General features: G+C 47.3%; 1 protein-coding gene across 3 annotated transcripts in view; it reads right to left on the reverse strand.

The window, feature by feature from the left end:
* ZNF395 (zinc finger protein 395) overlaps positions 1-23,408 on the reverse strand; it is a 62,833-nt gene that overhangs the window by 17,952 nt on the left and 21,473 nt on the right. Inside the window, exons 1-3 of one of the 3 annotated variants that reach the window (XM_012435294.3) lie at positions 3,657-8,471; positions 2,029-2,281; positions 742-974 (exon numbers count right to left, since the gene is read on the reverse strand). In XM_012435294.3, coding sequence (XP_012290717.2) covers positions 742-974; positions 2,029-2,281; positions 3,657-3,658 — 488 coding nt within the window. In that variant the 5' untranslated portion in view covers positions 3,659-8,471. Of the gene's footprint in view, positions 1-741; positions 975-2,028; positions 2,322-3,656; positions 8,472-23,408 lie in introns of those variants that run through there. The other 2 variants (XM_064368749.1, XM_012435293.3) reach the window with 2 other exon arrangements.

Genomic DNA, 23,408 nt, shown 5'->3' on the forward strand with positions numbered 1-23,408 from the left:
CTGCATCACCCTGGCTGTTCGGACGTGACAGCAGAGTTAAGCAGCGGAGATAGAGACTGCTTAGTCCATGAAGCCTAAATTATTTACTATCTGGCCCATTCAAAACACATTTGTTGATGCCTGATTTAAGCCATTTCTTCCCTGTCTCTTATCATAAACTATGAACTAATTTAGTTTAAGCATGGAAGGGGAAAAAATAGCCTTTTGCCCAACAAAAGATACATCGCCCATAAGAGGGTTATGGGAAAGATGACACTCTGGGCCAGGCACAGTGGCTCTCACCTGTAATCCCAACAGTCTGGGAGGCCGAGATGGGTGGATCACCAGAGGTCGGGAGTTCGAGACCAGCCTGGCCAACATGGTGAAACCCTGTCTCTACCAAAAAATATATAAAAATTAGCCAGGCGTGGTGGTGGACGCCTGTAATCCCAGTTACTCGGGAGGCTAAGGTGGGAGAATCGCTTGAACCCAGGAGGTGGAGGTTACAGTGAGCCCACATCGTGCCACTGCACTCCAGCCTGGGTGACAGAGTGAAACTGTGCCTTGAAAAAAAAAGAAAAAAGAAAAGATGCCACTTTGGCTTTCTTAAAAAGATGTCCCTTTTCTGTGTCCCATTTGTCCCAGTATCTTGGCACTCAGACACCAATGACACCACATTTCTTCCCCACCACAAGTCACCCACACCCTTACACCTCACCACCCATGCAACTTTTGAAACCCAGTTTCTTCTCCCACACAAACCTCTTTGGGACATCGATGTTCCTGGAGACGGGCCTGTATACCAGGGCCTGGGGTCCGGGCTCCAGGGGTGGTGCCTGGGGACAAGGGCCCGGCAGCTCCGCAAGCCACACCTCCTCCGCCCTGCAGCAAACCTGCAGCTTCTGCTCCAGCAGCCAGACGGTCACCTGACCCTCCGTCCAGCTGTGCTGCTCCACCAGTCCCGGGCACTCTTGACCCCCGTACCACACATAAACCTGCGGGAAGAGGGACAGCAGTTGGCAGTCAGCCCTGGATGTGTCTCACTGTGAAGTTCTCATGCACCCCACATCCCAGGAGCCAGGGGCTGCCTGCCGCGAACTATCTTCTCTGCCTCACTCATCTTTTATTCCAGCAGACGCTCCCAGGTACCTGCTTCCCACCTGAGCACCCACACTGGCCCAATTCCTCCCAAGACAGGTCTGTAGCAATTCTCTAGACTGGCAGACAGTAAATATGTCAGTTTCTGGGACTTTCTCTGAATCTGGAATCTGTGCTCATCCTTCTGCCTTCCTTGCCTCGGAGGCACTGCCTGTCTGCTGGTGCCCAGCTGCCGCTCTGAACTGCTCATTATCCTGCACTCAGAGAGTGCTGAGTCCACCTGGGGACAAGGTGGCAGGGGTGCAGAGGCAGGCCGCCCTCTCGCCAGGGGGACCTGGCAGGCTACCTTCCCTCACAGACAGAGAGGCCTGGCGGGCACAGGGCTGGCAGGGAGACAGAGGTAGAGTCTTTATTTAGGAAGCCTCAGGAGGGCAATGGAAGAGAACCCCAGGCACCTGAACCTCGTGGTAACACCAGACCCAGGACCCTGGCACAGGGGCAGGGATGCTGGACAAGGAAATCACCACCGAATCCAACTACGCAAACATCTCTGACTCTTCAAAGTGTCTAAAGGGAATTCAAAGATGCAATGTTCTCCGACTCCCATAAGCCTGAGATGCTTTCGTTCGTTTGGTCAAGTTGCAAATTGAGGCAGATGAAGAGAAACGGAGTGATGGCCAGTCTTCAAACAGGTTCTGAGCAGGACAAAGCCCAAGGCGTCAGACGCCAGGTCTCCCCACCTTCTACAGACAACACGGTGGCAGAGGAGCCCTAGGTCTGCTAACGGTGCCACATTCTGGGGCGGTCTGCTGCCCAGGCACCCTGCAGCTGGAGGAAAAAGGTCTGCACTCAAAACAGTGCCCAAAGTTTCCAGCCTGTCACTAGGGTACCCCAGCCGCCACCCCAAGACTCGCGAGACGGGACAGCCGTCCACGCTGGGATCAACCCTACCTTCTGCCCAGGCTGAAAGGCCACTTGCTGAAGGCCTGAGGTGCTGGGAGTCTTGAGGACTTCCTTGGGCTGCTCCTGGCAGGGGGTGTCATCGGACGCGATGAAAGGCTGGGGAGCGGCCCCCTCTAGCAGCGGCTCCGAGGGTGGGGTGGCCAAGGGCCCCTCTGAGGCACTGGGTCCCAATACCCGGGCTCCCAGGAGGGATCGCTTTCCAAGGCGCCGGGACAGGACACTCGCCATGCTGCTGCCTCTCCTGCGGAGGCGAAGGGGACACTGAGGCCTCTGCCCATCACCTGGGGGAATCAGGAAGCTTTCAGGAGGAAGTCCCACACAGCAGGAGACAGGGAGGGTGAGTGAAAATGAGCGAACCCTTTAAAGCCAACTTCTACCATCCTTCCTTTTTATAAAGGTGATACCGTTCCTAGTAGGACAATCAGAAAATACTGATGTGCACACATAAAAACCACCCAGGAACTGCCTCCCAGGAGGCCCGCTCTTCCCAGACAGCAGGCCAGGCTTCCTTCTGTACGTGTATTTACACTTTTATTTCCGTAAAAATGGGACTGTTGTTTGGTAAACTGTATTTTTACTTAACTGTGTGACTTTTACTGTTATCATTATTATTTTATAAAAATACATTTAGAAGCCACACAGCATTTCCCAAGGTGGGGCATCATTCTTATTCTAATGTCTTATTATTTATTGTATCCAAATGCTGTACGCAATGCTCCACTGTCTAGGGCAACTTCTGGGAAACAATACTGCTGGGTCAAAGCTTGAGGACGTCTGGTTAATACACATAGATTCTCAAGCTCAGCTGGCTCAAAGCTGCAAGAGTCACAGAAACTTACCAAGCTTGGCCGAGTGTGGTGGCCCACACCTGTAATCCCAGCACTCTGGGAGGCTGAGGTAGGTGGATCACTTGAGGTCAGGAGTTCAAGACCAGCCTGGCCAATATAGTGAAACCCTGTCTCTACTAAAAATACAAAATTAGCCAGGCATGCTGGCATAGTCCCAGCTACTCAGGATGCTGAGGCAGGAGAATCATTTGAACCCAGGAGGTGGAGGCTGCAGTGAGCCGAGATCATACCACTGCACTCCAGCCTAGGCAACAGAACGAGACTCTGACTTAAAAAAAAAAGAAAGAAAAAAGAAAGAAACCAGGCTCCTCTCATCTTACACTTGAAGAAACTAACGTGGAACGTGACTTGTTCAGGTGGCAAAGGCGGTTGGTGCAAGAATCTGAGCAGGCCCGAAGTGGGTCCCTAGCAAGGGACCAGCTGACCTGCAGTGCTCCCAGGCCTGGCACTGCTGGCAGAAGGGGATGAGTGAGACCCTGCGCTTTGCAAACGTAGGTTGCCCTCCTCCTGCAGAGCACACGCAGCTCCTCAGCTCCTATCTGTGCTGTTCCGGTCCTCTGCTCCCTCCCATTCGCTTTTTCAGTTAGGATTCAGCTGAGGAGTGGATATGTGCAAAGTGCATCCCAGGGGCTGTGGGGTCACAGCAGGCACAGAACACCAGGGTTTCCAGGGACCTCAGCATCCATGCTGACTGCCCCGCCCCCAGCGCCTAGAGGGCTAGTTCCACTCTGTGTGTCCCTCCCACCCCACTCCCCTGACCAGACTCACATCAAGAGGACATCTGTGGGCACAGCCCTTTGCTCAAGCTAGCTTTGAACAGGTCCACAAGTCTCTCCTTCTCATCCTTGTCCAGAAGCGCCCCCGTCTCTTTCTGTGGATACCACACCATCTCCACACCTCCCAAAACCTGGCCTCTTTCCAAACCATTCCAACAAGGTATGTTTGCAAACATCTCCACAATAACAAAACAGAAATGGCAAAAGAATTGTAAAGGGTAATAATATAAGTGCAAATAGTGAGTAAAGGGCAAAATGCTGGTTTTCATGAGCATTTTACTCAGAACCTCAAGAGCTAGAATCTACTGGTATACTATCTCCACCGTGAATTTCCCAGAAAGCAAAGAAAATATTAATATAAGGAAAAGGTTGGAGTCACTGCACACAGAAAGAAATTGCTAATTAGGTGTCTGGTAACTACATCCAATAACACTCTCGGCTGGGTGTGGTGGCTCATGCCTGTAATCCCAGCACTTTGGGAGGCCGAGGCGGGCAGGTGACAAGGTCAAGAGATTAAGACTATCCTGGCCAACATGGTGAAACCCTGTCGCTACTAAAAATACAAAATTACCTGGGTGTGGTGGCATGTGCCTACAGTCCCAGCTACTCAGGAGGCTGAGGCAGGAGAATCGCTTGAACCCAGAAGGCGGAGGTTGCAGTGAGCCAAGAGGGCGCCACTGCACTCCAGCCTGGTGACAGAGTGAGACTCCATCTCAAAAAAATTAATTAATTAAAAATAACACTCTGTCTCTGAAAGCTTCAACATAACAAAAAGGGAGTCTTTACCACTATAAGGAAGAAAAGTGTGTGCCTAAGCTAAATGTTTGTTTTCTTTTGGGGGTTTCTCTGAGATGGCGTCTCACTCTGTTGCCCAGGCTGCAGTGCACTGCTGTGATCTAGGCTCGCTGCAACCTCTGCCTCCAGGTTCAAGCAATTCTCCTGCTTCAGCCTCCCGAGTAGCTGGGATTACAGGTACCCGTCACCACTCCCGGCTAATTTTTTGTATTTTTAGTAGAGACAGGGTTTCCCCATGTCGGTCAGGCTGGTCCTAGATTGGTTTTTAAAACACTGTCACCTACATACTTTCATCTTTGAAGTCTCAGGCTAAAATGGAGCATCTCTAACTCTCGGTTCAATTTCACTGGGCTGAGAGCATCCAGAGGCGAAGCCGCAATGCCACGCAGAGACGTGAGATGGCAGCATCAACCCAGGGAAAGAAACTACACTTTCCTTGGCCAAAAATTTAAAAAAAAAAAAAAAAAAACCCTAATGGCTTCCCCACTTTTCACAGCAGGAAGTTTGGGGTTTCTACCACTGAAAATGAAGAAACAGTAGTATTTCCCAAATTCCTGGGCTCCCAACTCTTCAGACGGCGCCTGAAATGTTTGGCCAACAAACTCCGCCCATGTGTTTTGTAAGCTTTTTTCTTTTTTGAATTTAGAGGTTTTCTACTGCCCGTTTTGTTTGTGCCTGCAACCTTTCAAGCCTGCCGGAGCCGCACAGAGTTGGTGAACCTGCCGCTTCTGACTGGATCCCTCCCGTTCCCCTGCTCCTTTAACTGGCCAGAATTCCACACCAAAATACATTGTCTCATTGGCTTTATTTATACTACTCCCAAATCTTAACTTTCAAAAGCAGAAGAGAAAGAAGAAAGGGAAACTGTCTTTATTAAGTGCCTAAGAGGTACTAGCTTTCATAAATTACATCCAATTTAATCCTCAAAGGGATCTGAGATCAGCCAATGGTTTTTATTTCTGATGAGGTGACAGCCTCAGAGAGGTCAGAGTGCCAAAGCTGCACAGCTAGGAACTGCACGGTTGGGTAGGAAGTCCCATCTGTCTGGTGTCAGAGGTCATGACCCTGCCATTATTCCAGTAGGTACAGGATCTCTCAAACTAAAACACTCAATTAAGTTGTTTTTCATCAACAAGATGTTCTTCCCCCTATGTTAGTGAACATCGATTAAAAAAAAAAATAGCTCCTGACCAGGTGTGGTGGCTCACGCCTGTAATCTCAAGAACTTTGGGAGGCCGAGGCAGGTGAATCACCTGAGATCAGGAGTTCAAAGCCTGGCCAACATGGTGAAACCCCATCTCTAGTAAAAATACAAAAAATTACCCGGGAGTGGTGGTGTGCACTTGTAATCCCAGCTGCTTGGGAGGCTGAAGCACGAGAATCGCTTGAATCTGAGAGGCAGAGGTTGCAGGGAGCCGAGATCATACCACTGCACTCCAGCCTGGGCCAGAGTCAGACTCCATCTCAAAAAAAAAAAAAAAATCACTTGAACTCAGGAGGCAGAGGTTGCAGTGAGCTGAGATTATACCACTGCGCTCCAGCCTGGGGGACAGAGCGAGACTCCGTGTCAAAAAAAGAAAAAGAAAAAACAGCTCCCGATCTAAAAGTCTACAGGTTCCTTTTCTCACGTACTTTCATTCCTTAGAAAAAAACCTCTTCTCCACTTGCATCTTGGCCTCTTACCTACAGACTAAAGGTCAGTGCTCTCGTCTGACCCCGCTAAGCAGCCCAAGCCACTGTTAATCATTTAGCAGCTCGGGCTTGGGAAGACTTTTATACACAAACTGCCCTCTGGCAGGGCGCAAAGGGATAATGGAATCAACCGAAAAAGTCAGGGAAAACTTTAGCCAAGTTTATACCGTGGATTAGTAGCATGGAAGTGGGAAATACAAATCTAGACTAATCCAGGCTGGGCATCACCAGGCGTCACTCGATGCCTCTCCTGCATTCACGAGCCCACTCATGACATTTACAGACGCGGCTTGAGAGACAGCACAAATAACCAAGAGTCTTCGGGGACTCGGACTGCATGAGAGCATCGGCAAAGGTCTGCCAACAGGTGGTCAAGAAGCAAAGTTAATTCGGGGCCGCCATGACTTTTCAGGACCCCCTGCTATCTCACAATCCCTCTGGGGGTCCAGCCCTCCTGGTGCACTCCTATCATTCCAGCAGTGGGCTCCTTCCACCCCCTCTCCTCCAGGATCTCCACTTCATTCACTCCTGTGGTGAGTTCTTTCTTGGGAGCTAGCAACGGTCCCTATAAGTCAGCCATCCGCTAGTGCACCATAAGGTTCTGGAGCAGCCAAGAGAAATGAAGAAACACCTATTTCAGGGTCACAATAACAGTAGTTCAACACACAGCCAAATCCCACTTTATGATTTCACATTCTCCTCTGATGGAATTCCCGGATTGAAACACAAACTTGTGCTGGAGCCTTCTCAGGAAAGTCTGAAGGAATCCCAAGCCCTCCTGTATTCCTCACTCCCTACTCCTGTCACCAACAGGAGGGGTTGGCTACCCCGGATTACTAGTCTTTCAGTCCATGTCCAAAAGGAGTTAGCTCTTTTCTGGGCTTGGCAAACACATTCTGATGTGCTAATAGCCCTTAATGAGGACATCTGCCATCAGTTAAGGAACTGGAACAGGCGGAACAGTCCAACTCTGTGGTTCAGGGTTGCAAACTGCTATTTGTCATGTAACTGTTGCTGGACAACCACATGTCTCGGCACACGTAGGCACGCCCCCACATTTGTGTGCGTGCACACACTCACGCACAGAGCTGCACTCTCCTACTGCCCAGGGACACTGCAGCGAACCATGATATCACCTAGCGGCAGGCGCTTTCAGAACACAAATCGTAAGTCAAAGTGATTCATTGCACGACTCATGGGTTTTTTTTTTAACTTAAGGGTGAAGTTTGGAGTAAGACTCCTATTGGCAAAAACTTGGGTGCTTGCTACTTCTCTAAGGAACAATTTATAGATCAACGAAGGGATATCAACCCTCCTGCCCAGAGCTTCAGATTCTCTGCTACACTCGGCTTTCTGTATATTCAATTATCTCCATTGGGTATCACTGCAGGAACAACCCTTTAAGTTTTTAGATGTTTGGTTAATATTTGGCATATCATTCTTTATCTTTTACCAGAAAGGTGCCAATTTTTCCTTTAAATCTATATTTTAACAAGTTTTTTTTCTGTGTGACATTTCTGAACTCGCAGGGCACAGAGGTACATGCCTATAGCCCCACTGCCCAGGAGGCTCAGGCAAGAGGATCATCTGAGCTCTAAATAAATAAATAAACTCATCCAACGGCCAAAATGTTTGCAGTGAATGTTTGCATCTCTTATTTTACAGCTGAACTCCATGGAGAGTAAGATTCCCGAACAATTCGTTTTCAGCATTCAGCAATTCTTAACCAACATCTCTGCCGACAAATGCCACCAATATTCGCAAGCATATTTACGAGTATATGCACATGTTTATGGTCCTCCTGGTTTGCACGTCACCATTTGAACCTCGGCAGAAGCAAACCGTCCCATCCCATCATCACTACCTAACTGCTACCTGGTGGCTGGTTCTCAAGCCTTTTTTCTGGTATGTCTTCCCCAAAGAAAGTTTAAAAAAAAAAGACACTTCGTTAAGTATACATGGAACTTTTCTTTGAAGAGATAGATAGGAAAAAACTCCTCCTGGCTTTCAAAGAAAGCCAGGGCCTCAGTAAGAGCACTGAAGGCCCTGACTTAAAACTTCTAGCCCTCTGAAATTATTTATCAGGTCCTGTTATACATTTTTTTTTTTTTTGAGATGCAGTCTCGCTCTGTTGCCAGGCTGGAATGCAGTGGCGCAATCTCAGCTCACTACAACCTCCACCTCCCGGGTTCAAGTGATTCTCCTGCCTCAGCCTCCCAAGTAGCTGGGACTACAGGCACATGCCACCATGCTAATTTTTTATTTTATTTTATTTTTATTTATTTATTTATTTTGAGACGGAGTTTCACTCTTGTTACCCAGGCTGGAGTGCAATGGCGCAATCTCGGCTCACCTCAACCTCCGCCTCCTGGGTTCAGGCAATTCTCCTGCCTCAGCCTCCTGAGTAGCTGGGATTACAGGCACGCGCCACCGTGTCCAGCTGATTTTTTGTATTTTTAGTAGAGACGGGGTTTCACCATGTCAACCAGGATGGTCTCGATCTCTTGACCTTGTGATCTGCTCATCTCGGCCTCCCAAAGTGCTAGAATTACAGGTGTGAGCCACCAGGCACTGCCTGTTACACTATTTTTTAAGATGGGTGTGGTGTACACTTAGGATTTTCAAGTACAAGCTTCAGACACATGGAACTGAGTATATTGCCGATTGAATCAAGGGGTGATTGATTCAAGTTCTAAATCAGTTGGTCAGAGTGTGACAATTTGGATTCTCAGGGCATTCTATCATCTTTTTCTGAAGGTTTTAAAAAAACTGGGCTACACTACATCAGTGTAGAATAGGCTTTTACTAGACTACCAGTAAAATTAAAATGATGGAATATCAAGATTGATGGAGACCAGAATGACTATCCAACCCCCATTCAGGGCTAGAATCTTCTCTCTGGCATCCCCTATAACTGAGCATCCAGCCTTCCTATTACTCTAAGTAACAGATGTAATAGAATAATGGAAAGGAAAAAGAAGGACCCCCAAATAACACTGCTATTTTCATATTCCAGCAGATGGGCCATAGAAATAGGTCATCTGATCTGCTTACAGCGAATTCTCTCCAGCAAATAATAAACGATCCTGGTCAACAAATATTTCTGCTGGTCTGACTGCTCGACAGTCATTCAATCAAGTAAAAGAGACGGTTTCTGTTTGCACTGCTGGCAGGAAAGTGCTTTCACACCCTACCCAGGAGAAAACACACTTCCCCTTCCTTCACACCTACCTCCCCTCCTGCTCTCCAACACGCAGTGCCTTTGTTCACGACTCTCTGGAGTTCACACTACCCTATTACACAAGGCAGCTCTTAGGACACTCGCTGGCACACAGTGAAGGCTCAGGAATCCACAGCCCTCTCTACTGGCACCAACAGGAACAGCCTCCTTAGACTGATCTTAAACAGCTGATCTCCCAGGGGTAAGAAGAGGCCCAGATTCAAGAAACATGGTTACAAGAAAGAATACCTGCTAGGGCCCTAAAATGAAGGCAAAGGTATCAAGAGCATTCAAACTTGGTCCTAAGACAGGGTTTTCTTTTTTTTTTTTTTTTTTATTGCATTTTAGGTTTTGGGGTACATGTGAAAAACATGCAAGATTGTTGCATAGGTGCATACTTGGCAGTGTGATTTGCTGCCTTCCTCCCCTTCACCTATATGTGGCATTTCTCCCCATGCTATCTCTCCCCAACTCCCCACCCCCCGCTGTTCTGATCCGCTTTTAAGAAAACCCTGTCTTGTGTCATTCTCAGCAAACTGACACAAGACAGGGTTTTCTTAAAAGCAGATCGACAAAATGACAGAAGAAGCAGGAATAAGCAGGACCACGCTGAGAAGTCTGGGTGAGGAGACGCAGTTGTCCCCAGGTGTTTTTGTAAATGCATGGGGCCCGAGGACGTGCATGCATGTGGTGGGGGAGGAGCAGCGTGTGGTGTGGTTAAACCTGATTTAAACTGTTCTCAAACTACGTGACAGTTCCAGGAGGAGGTGGGGAGACGGATGATTGCTGACTTGGCATTTTACCCAGAGCCAGGACTGGAGGGAGGGAACCAGGAGCCGAGTATCCCAGGAGAGAACAAGCCTCACAACTAGCAGTCTTCAGGGTAAACTTCTAAGAGATCTGCACACAACCTCAAACCACCCAGAAATGCTTGAACGGCACTTAGGTTTACACTCTCTCGAACACACACACTGGGGGCTTCTTTTCTTTTGTGACTTCCCAACAACTCAATAAAATATGGAGGAACAAGATTATCCCCATTTTAGAGCTATGAGAACACAGGTTCTTCAAGAAGGTCACCTATTTGTCTAAAATCCCAAAGCAAGCAGGCAGGGGCATTGTCAGTTTCACGCGCCTTCCTGGTCTAGTTGTCTCTGCCCCACAAGTGGAGACCCAGCAGCAAGAGGAGGCTTAGGCTGGGGGCGAGGTGAGTTGGGGGGATCCAGAGGAAGAGAGTGAGTTTCATGGAGAAGGGATCTATTGGAAGCACTTGCAGTAACGACAAGCAAAAGCTGCCATTCCAAAAATAGAAAACACAGACGTGAGGGTTCTAAAAGCCTACCCAACAGTCAAGGCCGCTCAGCACTAAGGCCCTGAGTGGGCACTCGCTGGAAAGGGAAGGCTGAGAGGTAACAACGCCCCAGGTAACAATCCCGAGATGACAAAAAGGGCACCTATGTTCTTGCTCCTTGAAGAAAGCAGAGGAACACGGGAACACGGGCTCTACTTTTTCTTTTTTTTTTTTTTTTTGAGACCAAGTCTCACTCTGTCGCCGAGGCTGGGGTGCAGTGGTGCCATCTTGGCTCACTGCAGCCTCTGCCTCCCAGGTCCCAATAATTCTCCTGCCCCAGCCTCCCAAGTAGCTGGGATTACAGGCACCCGCCACCCGGCCAGGCTAATTTTTTATTTTTAGTAGAGATGGGGTTTCAACATGTTGGCCAGGCTGGTCTCAAACTCCTGGCCTCCAGTGATCCGCCCACCTCAGCCTTCCCAAGTGCTGGGATTACAGGCATGAGCCACTGTGCCTGACCAATTTTTTTGCTTTTTCATTTAGGAAGTTGAAATAGAAACACTATTTGGAACTCAAAAGTCATTTGAATGGATCGTCATATTCTCTGACAATGCTAAACAAAGGAAAATCACTCCTGGGGGTGAAATGGTTAAAGGAGAAAGCTGGTTTGGAACTCAAATGTCACTTCGATGAATGATCACATTCTCTGACAATGCCAAACTGACAGGCAGTGGAGCCTGAAGGGAGGATGAGAGCTACCTGGTGACTCACCTGGCTGGAATCAGCAGGTCCTAAAAAGGCAACCGCCTCCTCCTTGTGGTGGGTAATCAAGGCACCCATTTAGAGGCTTGCCAGTCAAAAGGAACCCACATCAGTGTCCATGGTTGGAGCTCAACGTGAAGTCGGACAGCTCTGGCCCTGGAGCCCAAAGCCAGTGATTGGCCCCTTCCCATCACCCACATGACTAGGTGCCTGCCCCGCTCACTTTCGGTAAGGGGGTCCCATTCCTGCCCTGTTTCCCCAAGCCTGAATCTCAGCCTTGGGGCCCTGCTTCCAAACCTCCCCCAGGTGGGGACTGGCAGGCCTCTGGGAGCTAATCTCGCCCACAACCAGACCCACCTGGGGAGGGACTCACCAGAGTCCCTGGGAAAGGGCCCTGGAGCAGAAAAAGCCCAGCATTTTTAAACACCTGCTGATATGCTACACGTGGGCCCAGCTCTTGACCATGCACCAAACCAGATATTAAGAAGCCTAAGAGTCAGATGCTGCCCTTAATGAATCTGGGGCCTAAATGAGCTACCACCTGGTCCACACAGCCAGCACTTGTGTATAAAAGCACTTAATATGCTCCGAATCTACATTTATGTACTTGTGTGGTATGATGAGATGAATGAACATTTGCTTCTCTCAGGAAAATGAAAAAAAAAATCAGCAATCAGAGTGAAGCCTGATGTTAAAAAGATGATTTTTAGAATGGAACCCATGAGTTAGATGAATATCCATGTGAAAATTTTCAGGTTTTGACATCAGTTAGATAAGTCAAAATAAAATGTGTTACGAATCTAAAAAAAAAAAATCTGCTGAGTGACTGGAGGTTGAAGGAGACACACGTTTCCCCCAAAAACAGAAAGTCAGCCTTAGTGAAGAGAAGACAGGCACCATCGGGGAGGATTTAAACACACAGTGGAAAATAAACAGAAGGGAGGAGGGGCTTGCCCAGGGCACAAAGCACTAAGGAAGTGCCTTAAACGTATTTTTCTCTGGAGGAAGCCATTTAAGGAATCTTTATGCCCCAATAACTGTGGGCCTGAGAGAGAGATGGCAAAACAGGCTGAATGAGAGTTCACCCCAGTCCCAGCTTAGGATGTTGGGGTGCCACTCTGATGCTTTTCCTAAAATGGACCACGTGGTGGCATGAATCAGAAGGTGATCACTGGTGAAGACGTGCTGAGCCCAAGCAACAAAATAAATGTGCATCAATCACAGACAGCAGCTGGCCCACATGCATGAGTTTTCAAAGAAGGAAGGGGTAAAATCAGCACAGGGTGCTGACGAGCTCTGCCTGCCCCAGGGACACAACTGAGGGTGCTGACACCCCTCACCCACCGCAGACCGGCAGGCAGACTGGACTTAGTTCAAGGCCAGCATTAGAGGAGAATCTTTTGAAGCAAAGGCAGTAGGATGTTCCCAAGAAATAAAATCACATCTAAGTGACGAGAATAACAGGAACCCTTCTATGTAATCTATGGCCTTTCAGAGACTGATGTTCATTCAGAATGTTCTAATAGCTATCATTTATCAAAGACTTAAGTGTCAGTCAACTTGCTGAACATTTCACAGGCTGCGTCTCATTTAATCCCCCACAAATAACCCATGAGATTATAAATACCATCATCATTCCCATTTTACAGATGGGCAAACTAAGTCTCAGAGAGGTTAAGTAATTTTCCTAAGGCCACAAAGCTAGAAAATGACAGAACTCAGAATGTGAGCCCAAATGTCTCTGATTCCAAAAGCTATCTTTGTTTGTTTGTTTGTTTGTTTGTTTTGAGATAGGGTCTCCCTGTCACCCAGGCTGGAATGCAGTGGCAGTATCACAGCTCACTGCAGCCTTAACCTCCCAGGTTCAAGCAATCCTGCCACCTCAGCTTCCCAAATAGCTGGGACTACAGGTGCACACCACCACGCCTGACTCATTTTTGTATTTTTTTTAGAGACGGGATTTCACCATGTTGCCAAGGCTTGTCTCAAATTCCTGGGCTCAACTGATCCTCCCACCTCAGCCTCCCAAAGTGCTGGGATTACAGGTGTGAGCCACCAGGCCCAGACAAGCTATGCTTTCTACTATGTTGTACAGCCAATGCATCAAGTGAGACACTAAACTAGATGACCTCATAAACTTCCTTCTTATTAAAAACTTGAGTCACCAAGAGGTTATTGTGGTGTTGGTGGTTGTGGCATGGACAGGGAAATGTGCATTATGACAGCAAAGTATCAAGCATGGGATCCCCCAGGAACAGGGCTACAATTATTTTTATTTCACTCTTTACAAATATACCAAAGACAATGCACAAACAGTCAGGGCTGCACAGACTTCAGCCAGGTGCAGCAGCAGCTCATGCCTATAATCCCAGCACTTTGGGAGGCCAAGGCAGGCAGACCACTTGAGGTCAGGACTTCAAGACCAGCCTGGCAAACAAGGCAAAACCTCATCTCTATGAAAAATACAAGTATTAGATGGGCATGGTGGTGGGCGCCTGTAATCCCAGCTACTTGGGAGGCTGAGGCAGAACTGCTTGAACCCAGGAGGTGGAGATTGCAGTAAGCAGAGATCAAGTCACTGCACTCCAGCCTGGGCTACAGTGAGAGATTCCATTGAAAAAAAAATACAAAAATACAAAAATTAGCTAGGCATGGTGGTGAATGTCTGCAATCCTAGCTACTCGGGAGGCTGAGGCATGAGAATTGCTTGAATCTGGGAGGTTGCAGTAAGTCAAGATGGTGCCACTGCACTCTAGCCTGGGTGACAGAGTGAGAACTTGCCTCAAAAAAGAAAAAAAAACTCAGACTTCCCCCTGTGACCTTGGGCAAAAGACCTCACCTCTCTGTGCCTCAGTTTCCTCACTTGGAAAATGAGAAAAAGCACTGATCCTATCCCAGAGGATAATTTAGGGCTTCGATGAGGCAATGAATTTTTTTTTCCACAAGTGCCTTGATTTTTTTAAGGATCGCCAAGCTCCTGAAAAGAAAGCAGACACCAAAGCCCAGGCAGCGAAGAGCCAAACCTATGGAAAAATTATAGGAAAGTCAGTGCAAAGAGGGGGTGGCGGGGACACAGGAAATTTTAACATCAACAAGGGCAGCGTAAGAAATGTAAGAAAAAAATCAAAACTGTGCAAGAGCTCTGTGGAAATAGTCACACCCAGTAAAGAGACCTGATGTCACTGTGGGACACACTGTCATCTACCGTGGCCACGAAGGCCAAAAAGGAAAAAGACATTTTGTCCAGTGCCACTGCAAAAGCACTAAAACAAAAAGCAGCACACTGCCCACCCCCGTCCAAACCCCTATAAAACCCTCTGCACTGGGAACATGCATTACTGCCCATCCAGATAGATGCAGCCAGGTGTGGAGGATCACGCCTGTAAATCCCAGCCCTTCAGGAGGCTGAGGCAGAGGGTGGCTTGAACTCAGGAGTTCAAGACCAGCCTGGGCAACACAGGCAGACCCCATCTCTACATAAAATACAAACATTAGCCAGGCATGGTAGCATGTGCCTGTAGTCTCAGCTACTCAGGAGGCTGAGGTGGGAGGATCACTTGAGCCTGGGAGATTGACACTGCAGTGAGCTGTGATCGTGCCATGTGTTCCAGCCTGGGTGACAGAGTAAGACCCTGTTTCAGGGGGAAAAAAAAGAAAGATGATTTATAAGGCCAGAGGACCGTGAACCTAAATGTGCTGTGTGACAGGGAGGGCAAGCTAAGACGACAGTCCTCTTCAGGACAAAGGATCAAGGCTAGGAGGGCACCAAGAGAATCCACCAAGTAGGAGAGAGGAGTAGAATGCCAACTTGGTCACCAACTACTGAAATGACAGAAAAGGGAGGCCCCGCTAACATCAGCTGGAGACCAGAGAGGGGATGCTGGAATACCCCCACGAAGGCAAATGAAGCGCAAACCGCGTCTGGACAGTGAATGAACACACGAGTGGAGCTGCCCTAGGGTCCAATTAGCATTACTTCATTACAGTCTGTGTGGAGATCTGAAGCTGAATGCACGCAAAACCGGGAAGGCTGCAAAGAGGCCTCTGCCTCTCTCCACCCAGGTGGCCCGGGACACCAGCCCACAACCGGCCCCAGAGCCGTCCTCAGGAGGGCCACGGCCACTCCCTCCCTTGCCATACTGGTGCCTAAATGCATGGGTTTGATCTGATAGAATTAACTCTCATGTTTTGCAAGAGTTCTGTAGAGAGCTAGAGATGAAGGCCAGAAGTATAAATAACAGCAGCAGACACCATTCTTCTGTAATCAACATAAACTGCTAATAACAGCCACGTGGCAGCAATCTAGATGCCTTTAAAGAACATCATGCTTTCAAATGCCTCGCCCTGGGCTTGAGTGTTTAAGCCACACTTGGATTACAAAGGCAGGCTGGAGAAGAATCGCAGGTGCAGTGAAGTCTCCAGGCTGCTTGAACTGAGTTTAGAATTTCCCACCCAGATTCCATAATGCTGCCCGTCTGGCCTGTGATTCTTTTTCACACAACCACTATCAACATACGGGTCAAAGTCCTCAAGGGTTGGGGGGCGGGAACCAAGCAGAATTAACTAGGAGGCCCAGAAGAGCCCTTCCTGACACCAACACTTCCCACAGACTAGCACTGGCATGTGCAACCTGTGAGTACCCAGCTGGCACACTGCAAATCCTGCCCCTAATCTTCAAATAACTGCCTCATGTCTGAACACAGGGCAGGCATCCCCCGCTCTACACTAACTCTAAGGGAAGAACTGACCCCATAAGACATCTTTGTTAGAATGTACAGTTCAACAACCCTATGGCCCAGCAGTCCCACTTTCTCAGTACCTACGCTACAGAAAACTCACAGGTGCTGCAGAGGTCTGTGCAGCAGTGTTTTTGATAACAGTGTGTGTGTGTGTGTGTGTGTGTGTGTGTGTTTTCAGTCTTGCTCTTTCGTCCAGGCTGGAGTGCAATGTTGCAATATCAGCTCACTGCAACCTCTGCCTCTCAGGTTTAAGCGATTCTTCTGCCTCAGCCTCCTGATTAGCTGGGACTACAGGCTCATGCCGCCACATCTGGCTTTTTGTATTTTTAGTAGAGACGGGGTTTCACCATATTGGCCAGGCTGGTCTCCAACTCCTGACTTCGTGATCCGCCTGCCTTGGCCACCCAAAGTGCTAGGATTACAGGCGTGAGCCACCGCGCCCAGCTGGTAACAGCTTTTTTTAACAGTAAAGGATTTGGAAATGACTGAGATGCCCACGAATTAGGGAAAGGTGAAGTAATTGTGTGGCCTTCTAATTCTAAGGGAGGCCAGGCAGAGGTTAAACAAAATCAAGGAGACCTTTGCATACAAGCCCAGGAACTTTCACCAAGCCGACTAAGGCTGAGCAAGGAAGAAGCAATTCAGTAATGAGACCTTATGTAATCCTCAGCCAATGCACTTAACTTTCTGTAAGTCCTATAGGTCTAGATGTGAGTATGTGAGGCATCTGAACACCAGCAAGTCTGTGACAGTGCTCAACCTCTGGAGAAGGGACTGAGATCAGGAACAGCAAGGAAGACTTTCTGCTTGCTCAAGAAGTTTTGCATTTTTTCACTTACAGAGAATGTGTTCATGTACTAACTTGCACAATGAAAATTTCATTTAAATTTTTTTCAAAAAAGGAAGAGAAACAGGCCCTGTTCAGTGCATTTCAATAACATGTTTGGGGGCAATTTCACCCTGAATCTGGCCCACGCTTCCCAGGGGCTGTGTGCTCAGCAGTGCACACCTGCGTTTCCAGCCAGCAGCGGGCTTTGCAGCACAGATCTTGTTTCCACAGTGCAAGCCCAACTCCACAACTCTGCGGGTTGTTAAATTCATATGCTAGTTCAAGGCAAAGGCAGGGAAAAAAGAGAAAGCATGCCAAAGGGACTTCTGGTCATCCAAAGGGATAGACTAGGAGGAATTCTGGTTCTTCCTACCCAGCACTACAACTCTCCAACACAACACGCACGTTCCCCGATAAGCCAGTCCCTGCCCAACCACACCTCCTCCATACCATGCCTGTCTGTGATTCTGACTCTTCCAGCTGGGAATCAGGAGTCCTAACATAAATCCAAATCCCCTGAGCTAATGAGAAAAAAGAATCTGAACATCCCATTGGACAAACTCTAAAACATTATTATTATTCACTCACTGGGGACTCCTAACCATATGGGATACTGCTTTTTAAACATAGACGCACACCCCTCCTCCTCCTCAAAGCACTGCCTAGAGAGTCCTTAGGAACAGAAAATTGGCTGTGCACAGAACCCATTCTCAGTTGGGCACAGTGGTGCACACCTGTAATCCCAGCACTTTGGGAGGCCAAAGTGAGAGAGTCACTTAAGGCCAGGAGTTTTGAGATCAGAATGAGCAACACAGCAAGACCTTGTCTCTACAAAAGATTTAAAAATTAGCCACGTATGGTGGAGCCCACCTGTGGTCTTAGCTGCGTGGGAGGCCAAGGTGGGAGAATGGCTCAAGCCCGGGAGGTCAAGGCTGCAGTGACCTGTGATTGTGCCACTGCACTTCAGCCTAGGCAACAGAGCAAGATCGTTGAAAGAAAAGAAAAAAAAAAAAGAAAGGAAAGGAAAGGAAGACACAATTACAATATTTAGAACCTACTAAGCAAAACTAACTTATGGCAGTAGAAATCAGATTTGTGGTACTTCTGGTTGGAGGTGGGGCTTATCTGGAAATGGTCACGACGAACACATCTGGGGTGATGAAAGTGTTCTGTCTCCATATGCATGTGTCAAAACTGATTAAACAGCACACTTAAGATCTGTGCTGTATGTAAATTACACCTCAATTAAAAAAATAACTACTCAAACACAGTTTCTCTCCCGGCTGCAGCAGAGCTCTGAGCTGTCCTATCAGACATCGGAAATCTCTGTTGTGCTATGCAAGTAGCATGAGTACCATGGCGACAGTCACCATAAAAATAGATAACAAGATTAAAAATGGACGCAGGACACATGAATTTAAGAACAGCACACCAAGAGCAATTCATTTTCAGCAGAAGAAAAATAGAAAGAAGAGAGGGAGTTTTCAATTCCTCTCGCATGCTGAAAAGCCCACTGAATGTGGTTGTTTTTGCTAAGAGAGTTGTATATGGCTTCCTGATACTCAAAGGACAAAAAGGCTGACAACTGGGTTTTGGTTTTCTTCCTTCTTTCTGAGACAGGGTATCTGTTGCCCAGGCTGGAGTTGAGTGGCACCAGCACAGCTCACTGCAGCCTTGACCTCCCCAGGTTCAGGTGATCCTCCTCCCTCAGCCTCCCAAGTAGCTGTGACTGCAGGTGCACGCCACCACACCTGGCCCATTTTTATATTTTTTATAAAGATGGGGTTTCACCATGTTGCCCAAGCTGCTCTTTATCTGCTGGGCTCAATCAATCCTCCCATCTCAGCCTCTCAATGTGCTTGAATTACAGGTGTTAGACACCATGCCCACCTGAGAACTATTATTTCTTATCATATTTTACTTTCTTTAACAAAAAAAAAAAAAAAAAAAAAGCCCGGGCTCACGCCTACTGTAATCCCAGCACTTTGGGAGGCTGAGGTGGGAGAATCACCTGAGGTTAGGAGTTCAAGACCAGCCTGGCTATCACGGCAAACCCCGTCACTACTAAAAAATACAAAAATTAGCTGGGCATGGTGGCAGATGCCTGTAATCCCAGCTACTTGGGAGGGTGAAGCAGGGAGAATTGCTTGAAACCAGGAGACAGAGGTTGCAGTGAGCCGAGATCGTGTCACTGCACTCTAGCCTGGGAAACAGAGCGAGACTTTGTCTCAAATAAAAATAAAAAAAAAGCATGTTAGCCTAACTTTTCCCCAAACCCACCATATGTAACCCAGGGAACCAATTCACAGAAATTCAACAAGCATAGTTCATGTGACAGACACCATGTGAGGCACAAATGATACAGAGACGAAGACGACTTTGGCCTGTCATTAAGTGTATAAAAATTTTCAACTCAAGTTCTAAATAACTAAGTCCTGCCTGTGCTTTTCACATACATGCAAAACTGCCATTTGTTAAGTCCGCGCACCCCAAAATTGCTTCATCCCATATAAAGAGAGCACTTCCTTGCCAAATAACTGATTTCTCAAATGGCAACATGCAAGCATAAATCACTTGGAGACAAAAACCATCTTACGACGTTGTCCAAAGATGAGCTAAACCTCTACTCTCTTTGCAGAGCTAAGAAACTTCTGCTCAGTGATTTAGCCCTAGCAGTGCCCCACACTGCAGCAAAAACAACAATAAAAATAATCCAAAAATATCAGGAAGAGAAATCTAAAAGTTTCAAATAATCGAGGCAAATTCTAAATAAAGCATATATTTCAGCAAAAGTTAAGCAGAATTAAACTAAAAAAAATTTCCATATGTAAGCTATAAGTAATATATATGCAAGAATTTTAAAAATGTTAAGCCAAGAGCAGTGGCTCAGGCCTACAATCCCAGCATTTTAGGAGGCTAAGGTGAGAGGATCCCTTGATCCTGGTGGGTCGAGGCTGCAGTGAACCACGACTGCACCACTGCATTCCAGCCTGGCAAGAGTGTAAAATCCTGTCTCAAAAAAAAAAATTTGATTCAATTACAAATTTGTCTGATATAAACTAAACATACGCTTTCCTGCAAAGTCCCAGTTAAAAATGTCTTTCAATTGATCTGCCCCATGTTCTCTTTAATGCTCAACTACAAAGCAATCAGAGGGTTCCTTCTCAATGCCCATGTCAGGATGGTGTTGAGCAAGATGCTCCTGGGGATATGAATCCACAGTGCGGACATCAAGTGGGAGGAGACATTCAAGGTCACGCCACGTCCTCCACAGCCAAGCAGATGGCCCAGCACACACTGAAGGTCCCCTCTTGATTTAGTCATCATTCCAAATAGAAGTGGCATGATCCCACTATTCCCTTTTTTGAGAGACGGAGTCTCGCTCTGTTACTCAGGCTGGAGTGCAGTGGCATGATCTTGGCTCACTTTAACTTCCGCCTCCTGGGTTCAAGTGATTCTTCTGCCTCAGCCTCCCAAGTAGTTGGGATTACAGACATGCACCACTACGCCTGGCTAATTTTTGTATTTTCAGTAGAGATTAGGTTTCACCATGTTGACCAGGCTGGTCTCGAACTTCTGGCCTCCAGTGATCCACCCACCTCGGCCTCCCAAAGCTGAGATTACAGGAGTGAGCTGCCGCGCCCGGCATGACCCCACACTCTGCTACATGTTAGTCTGTGTGGTTCTTTATTATTGGCCATTTCCCCCCCAAACTGTCTTGCTTTTCCTAAAGACTAAATTTAATTTTCAGCATCCCTGGGGTCACAAACTAAGTTCTGACCTGGCTTAAAATAGTTATCCTCATCTTTTGTTTCCTTTTTTTGAGCCAAGGTCTCACTCTGTCACCCAGGCCTCAAAATCATAGGCCCAAGTGAGCCTCCCACCCCAGCCTCCTAAATAACTGGGACCATGGCAGGTGTACCATCATGCTTGGCTAATTTTTCTAATTTTTGCACAGACAAGTTCTCTCTCTGTTGCCCAGGTCAGTCCTGAATTCCTGAGCTCAAGCAATTCACCCACCTCATCTCCCAAAGTGCTGAAATTACAGGCATGAGTCAATGCACCTAGCCTGTTTTTTGTCTTATTTTGTTTTGCTTTTGTTTTTGAGACTCACTTGAACCCGGGAGACAGAGGTTGTGGTGAGCAGAGATTGTGCCACTGCACTTCAGAGTCTCCTTGAACCCGGGAGGTGGAGGTTGTGGTGAGCCAAGATTGTGCCACTGCACTTCAGAGTCTGCACTTCAGAGTGGCACGATCTCGGCTCACCACAACCTCCACCTCCCAGGTTCAACTGATTCTCCTTTCTCGGCCTCCCGAGTAGCTGGGACTACAGGCATGTGCTAACATGCCAAGCTAAGTTTTGTATTTTTAGTAGAGACAGGGTTTCACTATGTTGGCCAGGCTGGTCTTGAACCCCGGACCTTGTGATCCGCCCACCTCAGCCTCCCAAAGTGATGGGATTACAGGTATTGAGCCACTGTGCCCGGCCTTTTATTTTGTTTTTTTCATCCTTTCTAAAATGATCCCAGAAGGGTATCTCAAAAATGCTGGGACCTATTTATAAACATTTTTTAAAGAACACACTTGATGATATTGACTCAAATACTTGCCACTGGAGGCAAAGCCCCTATTCTATGTGTCTTTTGGCTTTGACAAGTCACATATTAAATAGCTGACCCCAGAAATTGAAAAAGACTTTGGCAGTCAGCCTAATTCCTCTCCTTCTCTTCTACAGCATCCCTAATCAACAGCATTCAGCTCTACTTAAATACCTCCAACAGCAGTAAGCTCACTACTTCCTGGGCAGACATTTCCTCTGCTGGATAGATCTCCCAGCTAGAAAATCCTTTTTCATGTTGAACTGAAATCTGCTGTCCCAGTCTTTCAGGTTAAAGGGGACCTTAAAGTCCGTGATCAGCATGGTCGCTGATCATTCTACAGACAACAAATCACATAATCATGCCATAAGTGAGGAAACCGCAGCTACAGAGAATAAAGCAACTGTTCCATCTACTGGTTGTATTCGAACACCAGGAGCAAAAATGAACAAGTCTCCTCCTTCCTATGTCTGAGAACCAGGAAACCATTTGAAGGTGCCACTGTGTATCCATCAAATGAACGTAGTTCAGTCATTCCCCATCCTCCAGCATCCTGGTCTCCTTCCTGCGATCATCACTTGCTCATGTCCCTGTTAACCCTTGGCTCTCCAGTGTCCAAATGTCACCTGATCAGCCAAGGTCATTAAGACTAGATCTTGTGATTAGGTCGCTGAATTTCTGATCCTGTTACAAACTGCATTCCATTTTTTAAAAGCCGTATCTTAGAGCTAAGCTCTCTGGCCCATGTGCGTAGTCCCAGCCACCTGGGAGGCTGAGGCAGGAGGAGCGCTTCAGCCCAGGAGTTCGAATCCAGCAGGACAACATGGCAAGACTCATGACTCTCTAACATACAAATAAAAATAAAAATAAGCCCGGGCACAGTGGCTCCTGCCTGTAATCCCAGCATTTTGGGAGGCAGGAGGCAGGCAGATCACCTGAGGTCGAGAGTTGAGACCAGCCTGACCAGAGAAACCCATCTCTACTAAAAATACAAAATTAGCCAGGTATGGTGGTGCATGCCTGTAATCCCAGCTACTTGGGAGGCTAAGGCAGGAGAATCGCTTCAACCCAGGAAGCAGAGGTTGTGGTGAGCCACGATCGCAGCACTCCAGACTAGGCAACGAGAGTGAAACTCAGTCTCAAAAAAAATTAATAATAAATAAATAAATGAGAATAAAAGCCTCATCCACTCACGGCTCACACTGAACTCACAAACATCAGAAAAATCCCAAGGCTTCTTTTCCCCATGCCCTGCCCCTCCTCAGTGGACCTGGGCCACCCTGGGGTCAAGGACTCTGTCTTCCATTGTGACTCCAGTTCCTAACCCTGAGCCTGACACACAGCGGGCAGGCACTCAAGATTAATCACTGAATGAATCATCTACTCTCCCCTCTCTTGTCCTTGAACAATAAAAACTTTTAAAACTTGCAGAAGTCCCACTGTAGAACATATACACAACTAAAGACAAATAATACAAATGTTAAAAAAAAAAAGTCACATACCTCAACCCATACAGAAGCAACTGGCATTTCTATTTTGATATTACTATTATTAGTGTATTTCCTTCCAGTCATTTTCTAAGCACACCGCTTTACTGACATTTGAAATCACACTGTAGATGTCCCTTAGCGTTTGGCAGAAACATTTTCCCCTGTTATTTTAAAGCTATTCCTAAACATATCTTTCATGGCTTCCTAACATTCTGTTTTAAAGACATCTATCAGAATTCACTCATCTGTTACCTCTAGCCCACACCACTGGATATTTACGTTAGTCCCAAGTTTTTACTATAGTTTTAAAAAGACCTCAGACTATTCC

Source organism: Aotus nancymaae, unplaced genomic scaffold (assembly GCF_030222135.1).
Source record: "Aotus nancymaae isolate 86718 unplaced genomic scaffold, 86718_ANA_hifiasm-v0.15.2.pri h1tg000079l, whole genome shotgun sequence".
In the NCBI taxonomy this organism is placed as follows: domain Eukaryota; kingdom Metazoa; phylum Chordata; class Mammalia; order Primates; family Aotidae; genus Aotus; species Aotus nancymaae.